An 18,654-nucleotide genomic window follows, 5' to 3' on the forward strand; every position below is an offset into this window, starting at 1 on the left:
ATTTTAGCTATGCTGCATCAATACAATGTCATGTTTGAAAATGTACTGAAGCATGATTTTTGTGTATGTTACACCTGTCTTTGGAGAAATAAGTAACTTCAGAATATACATCACAGGGCCTCCTAAACTAGTTTATAAAAAGTGACTTAAAGCCTGGAAAACACAGTAAATAACAAAATCACAGCTGAGCAACATCTATTCATACAGTCCTCTGTAGCTGAAAGTAAATAATGAAAATTAATCCAACAAAGTGCAGAAAGTCAGAATAAAGTGTAAGTTAATTACAGTCTATTGGCAAAATTCTATTGTACCTGCATTTATGGGAAATGTCCACCAGGTGGAGATATTTCACCATTTCAAGAACTTTGGAACATGACAATGACCAACCTCTTGCTTATAGTAGCAGATTGCAGCACTTTTTATGTGGAAAAACCCTGTTTTTAAGAGTCCAAAAATAACTGGAAAACTGGTTGCCAAATTGCTTTACAACCAGGTCAAAGCAACGCAAAGGTTGAGAGTTGATTTCAAATGTCACATCTTATGAAGTTCAGTTAAATCTAACATTAAGTGTTAAATCTGGTGGGAGTTGGTTGTTTTCCAACATTAAGTGCCCACGTGTGACCACGACAACTCTGAAGGAGTTGCACATATCAGGAGAGGCAGTGCAGCTACAACTGCTGCCTGGACGCTTCAACAGGCAGCCTTATGTTGGTGTGTTTCAAATCAGTCACATGTCGTCTAATTCTTCCTCTCAGCCGCAGTGAAGAACAGAGCGCCATGGGCGACAACCAGCAGCCACGCTGATGTCGACATGAAGCTGCTCAACAGTAACTCATTGGCGAGTTGCCCTTCGACCCATGACTCCTACTGCCTCTATCAGGGCGTCTGCGTCTACTTTCCGGAAATGGAGTCTTATGCCTGCAAGTAACTATGAAACTGTCTGCAAATGTAACATTGAACTGACATTTTGCAGCCTGGGCTCTATTTTTAGATATTTTGGGGATATTCTTTTCACTCAGGACAAAAAAATTATTTAACTGGTGCAGTACTGATTTAAAATGGAAACGTTCATGGGCTAACTGGCTACATAACACTAGCATATGGAACAAGTAAAAGTGCTTCATGCTGCATCTTCTTCTTTGTCTTTTGGCTGTTCCTGTTAGAGGTCGCCACAACAAATCAATCGTTTCCATCTCACCCTGTCCTCTGTATCTTCCTCTGTCACACCAACCACCTGCATGTCCTCACTCAGCACATCCATAAACCTCCTCTTTGGCCTCCCTCTTCTCCTCCTGCCTGGTGGCTCCATCCTCAGCATCCTTCTCCCTATATACCCTCTGAACAGCTAAAAATATAATTACTACAGAGATAAGCATGGTCATATTTACCTCACTAAATATAAAGAAAAACTTTTTTAAAAAACAGCTGATTATACAGTTAGCCACTTACCTAACCCTCCAGTCCAGTCAGTGGCGCTGCGCTACACTGAATCATTACATGTTGATTGTTGGGTCTTACAGAACAGAATGGATTGGAGGTGAAGGTAAGCTGCTAACTGTATAATCAGTGGTTTTAAAAGGTTTATGCACATTTAGTGAGGTAAACGTGCACGTTTTCCTCTGTAAACATCCTCTCCATGCTACCAGACACTTCTAACGATAACTTCGTACAATAACATTATACAGCCATTTATCCAGGGCCAGTATTGGTGTTCGAAATCAATACCGAAACGATTACATTAATTTTTGTCCCAAGTGAAAAGATGAGCTGCGAAACATCTAAAAATAGAGCCCCAGGGTGAAAAACGTTGCAGTTCCCCTTTAACAGTCTACTGCTTATGACCAGATGTTTCCTTCTTCCATCACAATGCACCTATCACGATTTGCTAAATATCACGATGGACCTATCACAATTTGCTTAATATCACAATGCATGTATCGCAGTTTGCTAAATATCATGATGCACAAACTGTGATTCAACGTGCATGCATAATTAGCATGCACGTTGTTGTGCATGCTAATTATGTACAAATAACAGTAACATTATACAGCCATTATCCCGGGACAGTATTTGTGTTCTAAATCAATACCGCAAAGATTAAATTCATTTTTGTCCCAAATGAAGAGATGAGCTTTAAATATCTAAAAATAAAGCCTGTGTAAAAAACATTGCATTTCTCCTTTAACAGTCTACTACCCTCTTACGACCAGACGGTTCCTTCTGCTGATCTAGAAACTATAACGATTTGATCTGTTCTGCAGTAGAAGAATGAGTGTGTATTTATTTTAAGACAGATCATATTGTTCTATAAAATATAATGAAGTTCAGGTGACATATGGCCGATTTAAATGAGCTCAGATTCATCAAGAGAACTGACATCTCTTAAGTATTTTCCTTTTCAAGCAACATTTGAAATCTCATTTTAGTATTAAACTCATATTTGAAGAACCAAAAAAACCCTGTGGATGTTTTTGGTGTCTGGACTCATTCATTCAACCTAATGAACAATAGATGGCGCTATTGTTCCATGATTAAAAGTGGTGCCACATGATGTGTCTCTTGAGACTGGATTATAGTTTTGGTCATTAGTACAGTTTATACAGTGCCTTTAGGGATTATTAAATCTTTTCATACTGACAAACAACGTCGTCCTTACATGACTTAGAGACCCTTCAAACGGAATGTGCCTAAACGTTTTGCACAGTATTGTACATCAAATTGTACATGCATGCAGTTAATTATATTGTGATGAATTTTCACTGATATATATTTTTTCCAAAGCAGAATTTCACATCATGTCATGTTTAATTAATTGGTTTGTTTAATTAATTGGCTTCCTCATCTTATTCTTTTTAAATGTGCTCTTTTGTGAGCATATTATTTTTCCTGATGTATGCAACAACAAAAAAACGAAATCCTGAAACAGCCAACAATGAACTGAAAATGTTTCTGCTTAAAAGAACCTGTAGCTATACTTAAAGGTGTAATCCGCTTTGATTTATTTTATTGTTTAAGTCATGAAGATGGTCTTCAGCACCACTACAGTTTTGTTCATTGGTATGAAAATAAAGGATTCTTAATTATATATCATATATATTATATTTTATATATATCTGTGCCACTCCACAGCACAGAGCCCAACTAAGCATGCAGTCACAAAGTTCTTCTGCTGTGGATTAATCTAGATTTTGAAGAGCAAACTGGAGCGATCTCAATTGCTCAGCAGCTGACGGTTGGATGAATATGGGTGTATGTGTGGAGACAATTTGCCTCATGCACAACATGACAGATGCGCTATTACGCGCAATAGCGTGGAACAGCACACAACATTATTCTTGACCATGTGTAATGATTCCTGATAATTCGCCAACAACACGTGCCACTAATCGTAACAAATGGTAACAGGGTGAAGCAATTCATGAGGACAACTGACGCCTCTGCCCCGAATCATCACATTTGTGATCAGCGGCCAAGAATGTATACTCTGTGGCATTCGTGACTTGTCGTCGTTATGTGTAAATGCAGTATTAAATAAACTTTACAAGCTATAAAAATAGCTGCAATTTTGCCATAAACAACAGAAATTAAGGTACTTTAGATGACCTAGATTTCAACATGTCTACACTTTTAATGTGTTAATATATTTATTTATTGTTTGTGATGTCGACCTGCTGCAGCTGTGCATCAGGCTACATGGGAGAACGCTGTCAGTTCAACGACTTGGAGTGGTGGGAGCTTCAGCAGGCTGAAGAAGTCACGAGGAGAAACGTGCTGATCGCCGCCTGCATGGTGGTCCTCATCACCCTGCTCTTCATTGTTGTATGTGCCACCTACTGCTACAGGTGAGAGGGAAGGGGGAGGAGGAGGAGTGATTAATGAAGGTGTGAGAAACTATTGTCAATTGTGTCAGTAGCATGGCACAAGCAGTGGGTTGCCCCTTTCAGTCTGGTCTGCTTAAGGTTTCTTCCTGAAATCATCAAAGGGAGTTTTTCCCTTATCACTGTCTCCTGTGTGCTTGCTCTGGGGGTCGGTAAGGTTAGACTTTGCTTGTGTGAAGCGCCTTGAGGCAGCTTTGTGTAATTTGGTGCTTTATAAATGAAATAAATTGAATCTGATGTGGAAAAAACAGATGAAATTAAGGCGCAACACGAGGCGAAAAAGATGGATCTTTGACCTGGACTGACTGATGGAAAGTCAAACTATTGGTGTGTGTCCCTGTGGGTGCGTTACAGAAATGCCATAAGCAGTATCGCATTGTCTCGAACGCACGCTGGAAGCATAGCTCGGAAATGAATGAGCCGATCGCAATTCTGGTGTCTATCAAAACTAAAGTGCCATGAAATGTGTAATGTCGGGGTCACAGCATGACCGGCGGAAACATATGGAAAGGAAATATCTTTCAACATTTATCCAGGTTGGAGATTGCATCAGAATTTTGGCTCTCTGTTGGGACTGTTTACACAGAGACTGCTACCTGCTGCTTTGGACTTGAATTAACAGTCTTTTTCAAGACTTTTTTACTTTTTTACCTTTTTATTTTTTTTTTTTTACTTTTTTACTGTGCTCCAACGCCTAAGGAAGACCTCTAACGGTCGAAACATCGCGACGGAGCACTTTTATCAGCTAACTTTCATCAGCGTTGGCAAACTAACTAGCTTGCTAACGCTTTCGTTTTTATTTTTTTTATTTTTTTTTATTTTTATTTTATTTTAGCACCGTTGTCGTGCGTTCGCTGTTGTCGTGCGTTTCCTGTGCTGCTTCATGGCCTGTTTGGTGCCTTGATTGGGGCACTCCTTCTGCTGAATCACCTCTAAATTATTTACACATTATTCACTTTGTGTGTTTTTAGGAATCCGCTAGGTTGCGTAGCTACTAGCTCTTAGCCGATTTAGCATGGCGGCTTCTCCTGTCTCTCCCGTACTTTTCTGCTCTGGGTGTGAAATGTTTAGTTATTCCTCGGCCTCCTTTAGCAGTAACGGTACTTGTAATAAGTGCAGCTTATTCGTAGCTTTGGAGGCCAGGCTGGGCGAATTGGAGACTCGGCTCCGCACCGTGGAAAATTCTACAGCTAGCCAGGCCCCTGTAGTCGGTGCGGACCAAGGTAGCTTAGCCGCCGTTAGTTCCCCCCTGGCAGATCCCGAGCAGTCGGGAAAGCAGGCTGACTGGGTGACTGTGAGGAGGAAGCGTAGCCCTAAACAGAAGCCCCGTGTACACCGTCAACCCGTTCGCATCTCTAACCGTTTTTCCCCACTCGACGATACACTCGCCGAGGATCAAACTCTGGTTATTGGCGACTCTGTTTTGAGAAATGTGAAGTTAGCGACACCAGCAACCATTGTCAATAGTCTTCCAGGGGCCAGAGCAGGCGACATCGAAGGACATTTGAAATTGCTGGCTAAGTCTAAGCGTAAATTTGGTAAGATTGTAATTCACGTTGGCAGTAATGACACTCAGTTGCGCCAATCGGAGGTCACTAAAATTAACATTAAATCGGTGTGTAACTTTGCAAAAACAATGTCGGACTCTGTTGTTTTCTCTGGGCCCCTCCCCAATCAGACCGGGAGTGACATGTTTAGCCGCATGTTCTCCTTGAATTGCTGGCTGTCTGAGTGGTGTCCAAAAAATGAGGTGGGCTTCATTGATAATTGGCAAAGCTTCTGGGGAAAACCTGGTCTTGTTAGGAGAGACGGCATCCATCCCACTTTAGATGGAGCAGCTCTCATTTCTAGAAATCTGGCCAATTTTCTTGGATCCTCCAAACTGTGACTGTCCAGCGTTGGGACCAGGAGGCAGAGCTGCGGTCTTATACACCTCTCTGCAGCTTCTCTCCCCCTGCCATCCCCTCATTACCCCATCCCCGTAGAGACGGTGCCTGCTCCCAGACCACCAATAACCAGCAAAAATCTATTTAAGCATAAAAATTCAAAAAGAAAAAATAATATAGCACCTTCAATTGCACCACAGACTAAAACAGTTAAATGTGGTCTATTAAACATTAGGTCTCTCTCTTCTAAGTCCCTGTTGGTAAATGATATAATAATTGATCAACGTATTGATTTATTCTGCCTAACAGAAACCTGGTTACAGCAGGATGAATATGTTAGTTTAAATGAGTCAACACCCCCGAGTCACACTAACTGTCAGAATGCTCGTAGCACGGGCCGGGGCGGAAGATTAGCAGCAATCTTCCATTCCAGCTTATTAATTAATCAAAAACCTAGACAGAGCTTTAATTCATTTGAAAGCTTGTCTCTTAGTCTTGTCCATCCAAATTGGAAGTCCCAAAAACCAGTTTTATTTGTTATTATCTATCGTCCACCTGGTCGTTATTGTGAGTTTCTCTGTGAATTTTCAGACCTTTTGTCTGACTTAGTGCTTAGCTCAGATAAGATAATTATAGTGGGCGATTTTAACATCCACACAGATGCTGAGAATGACAGCCTCAACACTGCATTTAATCCATTATTAGACTCTATCGGCTTTGCTCAAAAAGTAAATGAGTCCACCCACCACTTTAATCATATTTTAGATCTTGTTCTGACTTATGGTATGGAAATAGAAGACTTAACAGTATTCCCTGAAAACTCCCTTCTGTCTGATCATTTTTTAATATCATTTACATTTACCCTGATGGACTACCCTGCAGTGGGAATGAATGAATGAATGAATGAATGAATGAATGAATGAAAACTGTTTATTTCGAACATTTGATACAACAATTACAAGATAGATCAGTAAAGACAACAACAAAAAAGTTCCTACTGTGTACCCAACATGTCCGAAAAGGGGTAGGGTGAAGCATCAGCTTATTTATCCCTACCCCTTCTTCCCCACAACCAGTAATACCCTTTGCCACATATACACATAGATTCCTACACACCTAAACCGATATCAATATATATATATATACATATACATACACATATATACATACACACATCAACATACATACACATATACATACACATATATACACATATACATATATACACATATATATACACAAACATAAATATACACCTACACATACCTACTTACATACAAAATACTATATATTTACAAGCCGAAGCAAAAAACAAAAACACCCTAACCCTCATTACCCTTCCTCCTCCCTATACCCAGAAAAAAACATATTTTTGTACCGCTGTTTGAACTGGTTCATGCTTGGACATTGCTTGAGCCCCACTCCCAATCTGTTCCACATCCTCACCCCACAGACAGAAATACAGAAACCTTTTAATGTTGTTCGTGCCCACTGATGCTTTAAATTAAATTTCCCCCTCAGACTGTAATCCCCTGATCTGTTAAAAAAACATATTTTTAATATTTGCTGGAAGTAAATTGTTTATTGCTTTATACACAATTTGTACTGTTTGAAAATGAACCAAGTCTGTGAATTTTAAGAATTTGGATTGTAAAAATAGTGGATTTGTATGATCTCTATAGCCAGTATTATGAATAATTCTTATAGCTCTTTTCTGCATTACTGATAGTGATTGTGTTGTACCTTTATAAGTATTACCCCATACCTCTGCACAGTACTGTAAATATGGTAAAACCAGTGAGCAGTAAAGAATGCGGAGTGAGTTGTGGTCCAGAATATGTTTCGCTTTATTTAGAACTGCAATGCTTCTTGACAGTTTAATTTGTATATGTTTTATATGAGTCTTCCAGTTTATCTTATCATCTATTATCACCCCCAGAAACTTATTTTCATGTACCCTTTCAATATCTACCCCCTCGACTTGTAACTGAACCTGTATGTCTGTATTACAATAGCCAAATAACATGTATTTTGTTTTACTTAAGTTTAATGATAATTTGTTTCTGTCAAACCATATTTTCAATTTTCCCATTTCTATACTGATCCTCCTCAGTAACTCCTGCAAATCCCCCCCTGATCAAAAAATGCTTGTGTCATCTGCAAATAATACTAATTTTAATATTTTGGAAACATTGACAATATCATTTATATAAATTAGAAAGTTTTGGACCCAATACTGACCCCTGTGGGACGCCACAAGCATTGTCCAAGCATGATGATGTATATTCCCCCAACTTCACAAACTGTTTTCTGTTACTTAAGTAGCTTCTCACCCAGTGCAACACCAACCCCTAATCCCATACTGTTCAAGTTATTGATTAATATGTCATGATTAATTGTATCAAAAGCCTTTTTAAGGTCTATAAATATTCCAACTGAATGTAATTTGTGGTCTATGGCGTTTGTAATCTCCTCAACTGATTCTATTAATGCAAGTGATGTTGAACTATGTGCTCTGAATCCATATTGACGATCAGTAAGTAATTTATGTTTATTTATGAATTTGTCTAATCTATTATTGAATAACTTTTCTAATAATTTGGAAAATTGTGGAAGCAAAGAAACAGGTCTATAATTTGTGAAGTGGTGTCTATCCCCAGTCTTATACAGCGGCACAACCTTAGCTATTTTCATTTGATTGGGAAATTTACCGGTTTGAAATGATAAGTTACAGATGTATGTTAATGGTTCTACAATCCATTCAATGACCTGTTTTACCACCACCATATCAATTTCATTTAAATCGGTAGATGTTTTATATTTACAATTATTCACAATGTCTATAATTTCATTTCCATCCACTGCTGTGAGGAACATTGAACAGGGATTTCTTTCTATAAGATTATTATCCCAATCCTCAGATTGGGAATCGGGAATTTTTTCTGCCAAGCTTGGTCCAATATTTACAAAAAAAATTATTAAAACCGTTGACTACCTCATCCTTATTTTCCTTCTTGACATTATTATCAATGAAATACTGAGGGTAACTCTGTTTTTTATTACCATTTTTGATAATGCTATTTAATATATCCCATATTCCTTTAATATTGTTTTTGTTATTATATGTTACTATAATATTCCTTCCTACATACCCGTATAATATTAGTTAATCTATTTTTGTATTTCTTATATCTATTTTCTGCCTCTTTAGTCTTTAGTTTTATGAATTCTCTATACAGTGTATTTTTCTTATTACATGCATTTCGTAACCCTTTCGTCATCCATGGTCGAGCTTGGATTTTTTGTTTTCTGTAGTCTTGTTTAATTGGACAATTTTTATCATATAATGAGGTAAATATTTGTAAAAAAGTTTCATATGCACTATCAACATCACTTTCACTGTATACCTTTTCCCAGTTTTGCTCCTGTAAATCCTTCTTTAGTGTGTTCATGTTTTCCTCTGTCCGCACTCGCCTGTATTTTATTTTCTCCTCTGGCTGATTCCGCCGATGGTTTCTATTATAAACGATGAAAACTGGTAGATGATCACTAATGTCATTGATTAATAATCCACTCAGTGTTATTCTCAATATCATTGCTGAATATATTATCAATTAAGGTAGCACTATGGGATGTAATTCTGCTTGGCCTGGTGATTTTTGGATATAAACTCATACTGTACATTATACTGATAAATTCATCTGTTATTTTATGCTTATTTGGATTGAGCAGATCAATATTTAAGTCACCACAAATGAACACAGTTTTTTGATTAGTTTTTGAGAACATTTTTCCCATACAGTCAGTGAAGTTTCAATACTAGATCCTGGTGCTCTATATATACAGCTGACTAATACATTTTTGCTTTTTTCTTCACATATTTCAATAGTTATACATTCTAATAAGTTATCAATCACAGTTGTCATATTGTCTACTATTTTATAATCCATGTTCTTATCCACATACACAGCCACTCCTCCTCCACTCTTATTTTTTCTGTTTACACAATTAAATTCATATCCATCCAGTTCAAAATCCATTCCTTTATCTTCATTGATCCATGTTTCTGATATAGCAATTATGTTACATATTTTTTTTAAACTGACTTAAATATTCTTTAATGTTGTTAAAGTTTGCATATAGACTTCTGCTGTTGAAATGGATTATTGATAATTTGTTATCCGTTCTAATGATCCGATTAAACTGTTCATCTGTATAATAGCAACAACTGTCATTGATATTTGAGAAGAAATTATTGTCCGGGTCTATATCGTGCTCCAAGTCCAGTACATTGTGGTCTGTGTATTTAAATGTTCTCAGTTCTACTTTTCCATGATCAGCAATCCTTTGAGTTATATCCTTCTTGTCTCCAGATGTAGATGAATAGGTAGTAGATGAATAGGTTCCTCTGGTCTGTGTCATGGTGTTGTGATGTGTTTGTGTCCTCATACCTTATTGGTCATATTTGTCCAGATTCTCGCTTTAAGAAACACTATTGTTCATATTTGTCCAGCTCCTCGATGTTCCTTATTGCCATGACTTTTGCTTGTTCTGGTGATCCGTTCAGTTTGATGAATATTTTACAGTTTGAAGTCCATGTGTGCTGGATTTTTCCCTGTTTCTTCAAGAAGCGTGCTTTCCTGGCGATGTCGGCATTCCGTTTGGTGAGATGTTCATTGATGAATACGTTTGTCCCTTTCAGTTTTCTTCCTTGTTTTAACAGTGCTGTTTTGTGTTTTCTGTTGATGAATCTCATGATGACGGTTCGTTTATCACCGTCATTTCTCCGGGGCAGAGGGTGGCACGCTTCAATGTTATTTAAATCCATTTCTATACCTTTAGATAGGAGGAAATCAGCAACCTGTTTTTCCACAGAGCTGACCTCCTGTTCACTGGGCTCCCCTCCGCTCTCATCTGTTACCGCCCGTGCGTAGGACCGTGGTTTGATGTGAAGACCTGTGATGATGACGTCGTTAATTCTGGTGTACTGCTCCAATTCAGCCACTCTATTTTCCAGCTGCACCAGATGCCGGTCTTTCTCGGCGTTCTGGAGCCGTAATGCCTTCACCTCCTCCACCAGATCCATGATTGATTTCTGTTGCTGCTTCACAACAGAAATCTCCTCTGATAGAAAGTCCAGAAATTTTTTAATATCATCACCTTCCTCCGCTGTCAGAACCTTCTTAGGCCCCATGGTCAGCTTATGAGCAGCTTGTCGATCGCCGATGTTAACAGCCTGCGTTGTTTGTCACCGGGATGGATCTGCAGTGCGCTGGTGCCGCGCGGCCTCGGTGTTTCCGCGCTGATGGATCCACGGTGGCTGCACGAGGCCTCGGAGAAGTGGCACTCGTGACGCGCGGCTTTAATGACGCAGCGCGCGGCCTCAGTGAATTCACCACGTTGGGCGGGCCTCGGACGTTGTTGCTGTCCAGTCGCGGGGCTAAGTTGCCGGTTGAGGTGGTATTCCCACTGTCAGGGTTGGCAAACACCGGCGTGGCAGATGGCAACTACAAACACCACCTCTGAAAACTCAGGTACAAACTTTTTGCAGCTCGCTCTGACGACACGCAGCTCTGACTGACTGATGTTTCAAATGCCTTTGGAATAAGTTTCATTACACTAGAAGTCTTTCAGAAAGCGCTGTAACTAGGTTTAAGGATATGATTCCTTCTTTATGTTCTCTAATGTCATATACCAACACAGAGCAGAGTAGCTACCTAAACTCTGTAAGGGAGTTAGAGTATCTCGTCAATAGTTTTACATCCTCATTGAAGACAACTTTGGATGCTGTAGCTCCTCTGAAAAAGAGAGCTTTAAATCAGAAGTGTCTGACTCCGTGGTATAACTCACAAACTCGTAGCTTAAAGCAGATAACCCGTAAGTTGGAGAGGAAATGGCGTCTCACTATTTAGAAGATCTTCACTTAGCCTGGAAAAAGAGTTTGTTGCTCTATAAAAAAAAAGCCCTCCGTAAAGCTAGGACATCTTTCTACTCATCACTAATTGAAGAAAATAAGAACAACCCCAGGTTTCTTTTCAGCACTGTAGCCAGGCTGACAAAGAGTCAGAGCTCTATTGAGCTGAGTATTCCATTAACTTTAACTAGTAATGACTTCATGACTTTCTTTGCTAACAAAATTTTGACTATTAGAGAAAAAATTACTCATAACCATCCCAAAGATGTATCGTTATCTTTGGCTGCTTTCAGTGATGCCGGTATTTGGTTAGACTCTTTCTCTCCGATTGTTCTGTCTGAGTTATTTTCATTAGTTACTTCATCCAAACCATCAACATGCTTATTAGACCCCATTCCTGCCAGGCTGCTCAAGGAAGCCCTACCATTATTTAATGCTTCAATCTTAAATATGATCAATCTATCTTTGTTAGTTGGTTATGTACCACAGGCCTTTAAGGTGGCAGTAATTAAACCATTACTTAAAAAGCCATCACTTGACCCAGCTATCTTAGCTAATTATAGGCCAATCTCCAACCTTCCTTTTCTCTCAAAGATTCTTGAGAGGGTAGTTGTAAAACAGCTAACTGATCACCTGCAGAGGAATGGTCTATTTGAAGAGTTTCAGTCAGGTTTTAGAATTCATCATAGTACAGAAACAGCATTAGTGAAGGTTACAAATGATCTTCTTATGGCTTCGGACAGTGGACTTATCTCTGTGCTTGTTCTGTTGGACCTCAGTGCTGCTTTTGATACTGTTGACCATAAAATTTTATTACAGAGATTAGAGCATGTCATAGGTATTAAAGGCACTGCGCTGCGGTGGTTTGAATCATTTTTGTCTAATAGATTACAGTTTGTTCATGTAAATGGGGAATCTTCTTCACAGACTAAAGTTAATTATGGAGTTCCACAAGGTTCTGTGCTAGGACCAATTTTATTCACTTTATACATGCTTCCCTTAGGCAGTATTATTAGACGGTATTGCTTAAATTTTCATTGTTACGCAGATGATACCCAGCTTTATCTATCCATGAAGCCAGAGGATACACACCAATTAGCTAAACTGCAGGATTGTCTTACAGACATAAAGACATGGATGACCTCTAATTTCCTGCTTTTAAACTCAGATAAAACTGAAGTTATTGTACTTGGCCCCACAAATCTTAGAAGCATGGTGTCTAACCAGATCGTTACTCTGGATGGCATTTCCCTGATCTCTAGTAATACTGTGAGAAATCTTGGAGTCATTTTTGATCAGGATATGTCATTCAAAGTGCATATTAAACAATATGTAGGACTGCCTTTTTGCATTTACGCAATATCTCTAAAATCAGAAAGGTCTTGTCTCAGAGTGATGCTGAAAAACTAATTCATGCACTTATTTCCTCTAGGCTGGACTATTGTAATTCATTATTATCAGGTTGTCCTAAAAGTTCCCTAAAAAGCCTTCAGTTGGTTCAGAATGCTGCAGCTAGAGTACTGACGGGGACTAGCAGGAGAGAGCATATCTCACCCGTGTTGGCCTCTCTTCATTGGCTTCCTGTTAATTCTAGAATAGAATTTAAAATTCTTCTTCTTACTTATAAGGTTTTGAATAATCAGGTCCCATCTTATCTTAGGGACCTCGTAGTACCATATTACCCCATTAGAGCGCTTCGCTCTCAGACTGCGGGCTTACTTGTAGTTCCTAGGGTTTGTAAGAGTAGAATGGGAGGCAGAGCCTTCAGCTTTCAGGCTCCTCTCCTGTGGAACCAGCTCCCAATTCAGATCAGGGAGACAGATACCCTCTCTACTTTTAAGATTAGGCTTAAAACTTTCCTTTTCGCTAAGGCTTATAGTTAGGGCTGGATCGGGTGACCCTGAACCATCCCTTGGTTATGCTGCTTTAGACGTAGACTGTGGGGGGGTTCCCATGATGCACTGTTTCTTTCTCTTTTTGCTCCGTATGCATCACTCTGCATTTAATCATTAGTGATCGATCTCTGCCCCCCTTCACGGCATGTCTTTTTCCTGGTTCTTTCCCTCAGCCCCAACCAGTCTCAGCAGAAGACTGCCCCTCCCTGAGCCTGGTTCTGCTGGAGGTTTCTTCCTGTTAAAAGGGAGTTTTTCCTTCCCACTGTGGCCAAGTGCTTGCTCATAGGGGGTCGTTTTGACCGTTGGGGTTTTTCATAATTATTGTATGGCCTTGCCTTGCAATATGGAGCCTTGGGGCAACTGTTTGTTGTGATTTGGCGCTATATAAGAAAAAAGTTGATTGAAGTTGATTGATTGATTGACGGTGGAACGAATAATGTAGAGAAAACCACAACCGCCCCCCGTCGCCTTTGTTTCCATCTCAGGTGTCTCTAAGTGGCTGATTTGTTTTACTGCAGTTTATGCGGCTTATGTAAGAGGCCGTGGGCACCCTCCATGCTTTTGACTCACAAAGTGCCCCCCCCCCCTCCGGTGACGACATCCCAGGTCTGTCCTCCTGGCTCCCCTGTGCAAACGGCACACTTTCAATTACATGCTTGGTTTAGCTTGTTCTACAGCAATTACACATCAAAATAGGTCATTTCTCAGCAACAAAATGGAGCAGCTGAAGTATGACCCCAGTGGAAACGTAACAGACACCAAAAGCTTCACTTCAAATTGCCTTTTGCACTTCACTGCAAGTGCACTTTTTTTTTTTTTTTTACTTTGGCAATGAAGCTTCAACTGCAATAGAAACATCTTAAGAAAAACAGATCAACTCCAGCATCTCTTATGCTCAATCAAATAAAAGTGAGAAAGGTTCACACAGACGGTTTGACGATCAAAGGCCCCACGCAGGTTCACGAGATGATGCACAGGACCACACCTCCAGTGTGTGACGTTACCCACTGAATCTGCTTCAGGCCAAAATGGACAGAAGATTTTGAAATCAAACAACCAGTGAAGAGGAAGGTTATTCTACAGATAACCTTTGTACATTCATGGTTGCAGAACAAGACGATTTTTCCAAAAACAGCCATCAGTGGATAATGTGAGTGAGACCAGTGTGACGGATGAGAACATGACTGAGACCATCAACACCAGCAGACCTCAGGTAAACCACCATCGCCAACACACTCAAGTCAAGTCTGGGAGCATGCACTGGTGATGGGTTGATAAGGTTAGACCTCACTTGTGTGAAGTGTCTTGAGGCAACTTTGTTGCAATTTGGTGCTATACAAATGAAATCAATAAAATAAAGAAATAAATACATATATAGATACATACATGCTCTTCCACAACGCCACGGACCCGCCCTGGGTCCTGCATGGCAACAACCCAGGCATGGAGAAAAAAAACAACAAAAAAAACTTTATATTTATCACAATTCATGTCATTTAATTTTGATTGGATTAGAGTGAGTTTACTTTGAACACTCAACAGTACATACAGTAATATATATATTATATAAAATGAAAAAACAAAAAATAATTGGGGGTAGGATAAAAAACATAAAATATTCAACAACATAAATATTTAATTTTCTTTCCAAAAAGGAGCAGGAAAAAATTACATACTTATATCATTCTACCCTTATCTTATACTACGTCATCAATGGTAGACGGACTGCATTTATATAGCACTTTTCCATCTGCATCAGACACTCAAAGTGGTTTACAATGATACCTCACATTCACCCCGATGTTAGGGTGCTGCCATTAAAGGTACTCACTACACACTGGAAGCAACTCGGGGAGTAAGGACCTTGCCCAAGGGCCATTAGTGATTTTCCAGTCAGATCATTTATAAATTATCTTAGTTACAAATTACTGTATGCATCTGCAGTTCTGTGTGGTGAGACAAAAGATCGACGAGGAAGAGGACTTTTGTTCCAGGAGAACCATCTGTCCACCATGCTCTTCAGAAACAGGTACTTAAATTCATCAACCTTACTGCATCTTTATCACAACAAATGACTCATTTATTATTTGGTAAATTATGTTAATTGTGTGGTAAATTGTTTTGTGTTTGCTGAAAGAAGATTTGACCATGAAAAACAAATGCCTGTTCGAAAAATCATGACTAAATTCACAAGCCTATTGCACAAATGACAATTTGAGGTCACAATAACCCTTTATTTTGCACATGGCCAGTTTTCCAAAGGATCAGACCGGCTGTGACCATTTAGACACAATTCCTGCATGTGATCTTGAGAGAGGTCACTGAAGGACACATCCAAAATGGCCCAAGTGTGAAATTTGTTGTTGCAAAAACATGTGGCCACCTGTCATTTTAAGTGACTTCATGTGTGTGTTCATTCTTCTCCAATTCTTTGTAATATTATGTAATAAAAACTGCCACAAGTCAAAATTTCCTGCTCGAACAGTGGAGTAAAAAAAATTGAACAGCAGGTAGGGCAGTCCATCCATCAGCTAGCTTGTGCAGACAATCAATCAAAAAACAATAAATATGATCATCTTGTACATCACTAACTGACAAAGGCATATACTGAAGACAAAGACATTAAAGTATGGTGACCTTTGACACACCAGATCATTTGTAAAAACATGTTTTAGTTTTTAACAAACAGGGAAATGCATTGGCTTAGTGGTTAGCACTGTTGTCTCACAGCAAGGTGGTCATGGGATCAGTTCCCACCTGTGGCCTTTCTGTGTGGAGTTTGCATGTCCTCTCCGTGTTTGCGTTGGTTCCCTCCGGGTGCTCCGGCTTCGTCCCACGTCCAAAGACATGCGGGTTAGATTGGAGACTTTGAATTGTCCGTAGGTGTGCATGTGTTCGTCTGTTTAAACGTGGCCCTGTGACACACAGGCGTCTTGTCCAGGGTGAACCCCGCCTCATGCCCTAGGACTGCTGGGATAGGCGCCACACCAGCAAAGCACTAAATTAAACAAACTGCAATAATAAATGATAATAATGGGAAAAAAGACGGCAACAATGCACAAAACTCTAAAATTAAAGCGCTCCTAACACAGAAACAGATGTGACTTATACCCCGGTGTGATTTGTACATGGGTTTTTTTCCTGTTCAAGAGGCATTTTTTGGCAGGTGCAACTTATACTAACATACGGTGCATTTTTTGACAAAGGTTTTGCACAGTACTGCATGTTTAGGTTTCTAAATGTTATTTATTACAGCCAGACTTTGCCCTTGACTGTGTTAACATCACAAGGGCACCAATCATAAAATAATGTGACTGGCAGCCACAAACCGTCACCTCACCCTCATCAGAAACGTTTAGGATATATGGTCAAATGTTGACTTCAAATCCTCAGTGCGAAAGCATCAGCACCCACGCTCACAAATGTTCTTGACAGAATTAGAGCACTGCCCTGCAGCCACCGTTTGTAATCTGGTAGGATGCCTTCTCCCGCCAGCAGGGGGTGCTGAAACCCAAATAATGCTAACTTTATCTGCTGCATGTTACAATTGTTTTCCCCATCAAAGGACAAAACAAAAACACCAGCACATCACTTGCAGCTATTTGTTCCAAATAATCTGCTCTGTGTTCAGGTGATAACTGCAAGTCTGAAGAGGTGGGAGCATCGTCAAAACACAACCGAAGGTACGAGTGTTCCGCGGTGTCTGCCACGGAGACGACCAAATCCACCCACCGTCACGCAAGAGAAGTGTCAAACTGCAGGACCTCAGAACCAACACCATCCCTCACCAAATCACAGTCCACAATCCCCTGATTCCGACTTTACCAGAGACCGATACAGCTGTACAGTCACAGCTATGGTCAGAAGTTTACATACACTCATCTTGGACATGAATGTCACAGTATTGGACTTTGAACACCTTTTTTTGTGCAATATACATCTTGAAAAAACAATTTGGTGCACAGGTTTCATCACCTCAGCGTTTGAGGCATCAAGACATAACCTATATAAACTTGACGTCTGCGATTGTGTTGCTTGTTATTGGTGTATCAAGGAAGGTTCTACATATTCCTTCACATTTCTTTTTATTTCTACATATTTTGTCATTCCCAAGGTATCCAGAAGAGGAGGTGCATCCAGTCAAGCCTCCGATGTTGGCCAGTGGAGGCGACTGGAGCAGTAACATCATACTAGCAGAGGTGACAAAGCAGGAGCATTTTAGCATGAACGTAGATGATTTCAAGCATACTGAAAATTTTCTGTGACCAGGGCGAGCATTAGCGCTGCCTGAGTGCCGCTAGCTTAGTCTGGTGAACCTTGGCGCTGGTCAAAGCAACTTTTCACTCTTGGTCAGCAAACACCAGGCTAACAGTCACAGTGTGAATGGGCCGTTAACAAGTGTTACCTTGAGAATGTGGGGTAGCCTACTTAATAACAGACCAAAAATAAATAAATAAATGTCATAATATTTAGTCTCTTCATCCATCTGGGTGGATGTTCTGCAGATGCTATGCCATATCTCAGGAACCAGTGGATACACAGTCTTAATGCTGCAAATTACATATGTACAGGTGGCAGTGGAACACCTGAGAAACATTACTGTGATAATCGCCAAAAGTAATAGCATTCATACACTACTGAGATCCCAGTAACTATAGCAAATCTTAAAATACTCAGCAAACCCCACATTTCTATTGACTGGGAATAACGAAAATGATTGAAAGAGAAGAAGCAAAATATGCTCTGAATTTAAACATCATGAACACAGATAACTCAGTTTAAAAGCTACAATTGTATGGCCATTTTTTGGTCAATTAGGCTGACAATAGTGTTGTCAAATTTTATACAAATATACATGTATAAAGGAACAATGTTTATTTGTTTTCTCAGAGAGAGTACCTACAGCACTGTAGGTAGACCTGACTATGCCATAAGAGATAAAGGCTTCCCACTGACAGATGATTTAGTTTGAAGGTTTGGAAAGTGAAGCTTTCATACTGATGATTTGTGCCATTTCATTTGTGACGTGTTTTTACAGCTTTAACATGTAGAGAAACACAGGCCACATTCAGCATTTTCCT

At 39.7% G+C, this 18,654-nt stretch overlaps 1 protein-coding gene across 1 annotated transcript in view; it reads left to right on the plus strand.

The window, feature by feature from the left end:
• Positions 1-17,756, plus strand: part of egf (epidermal growth factor) — a 54,293-nt gene extending 36,537 nt beyond the window's left edge. The window contains exons 14-18 of the mRNA XM_034180957.1: positions 756-924; positions 3,678-3,842; positions 14,684-14,786; positions 17,205-17,474; positions 17,688-17,756. Coding sequence (XP_034036848.1) covers positions 756-924; positions 3,678-3,842; positions 14,684-14,786; positions 17,205-17,474; positions 17,688-17,756 — 776 coding nt within the window. The remainder of the gene's footprint in view (positions 1-755; positions 925-3,677; positions 3,843-14,683; positions 14,787-17,204; positions 17,475-17,687) is intronic.
• Positions 17,757-18,654: the final 898 nt, after the last annotated feature.

The sequence above is a fragment of the Thalassophryne amazonica genome, chromosome 11 (genome assembly GCF_902500255.1).
Source record: "Thalassophryne amazonica chromosome 11, fThaAma1.1, whole genome shotgun sequence".
Lineage (NCBI taxonomy): Eukaryota > Metazoa > Chordata > Actinopteri > Batrachoidiformes > Batrachoididae > Thalassophryne > Thalassophryne amazonica.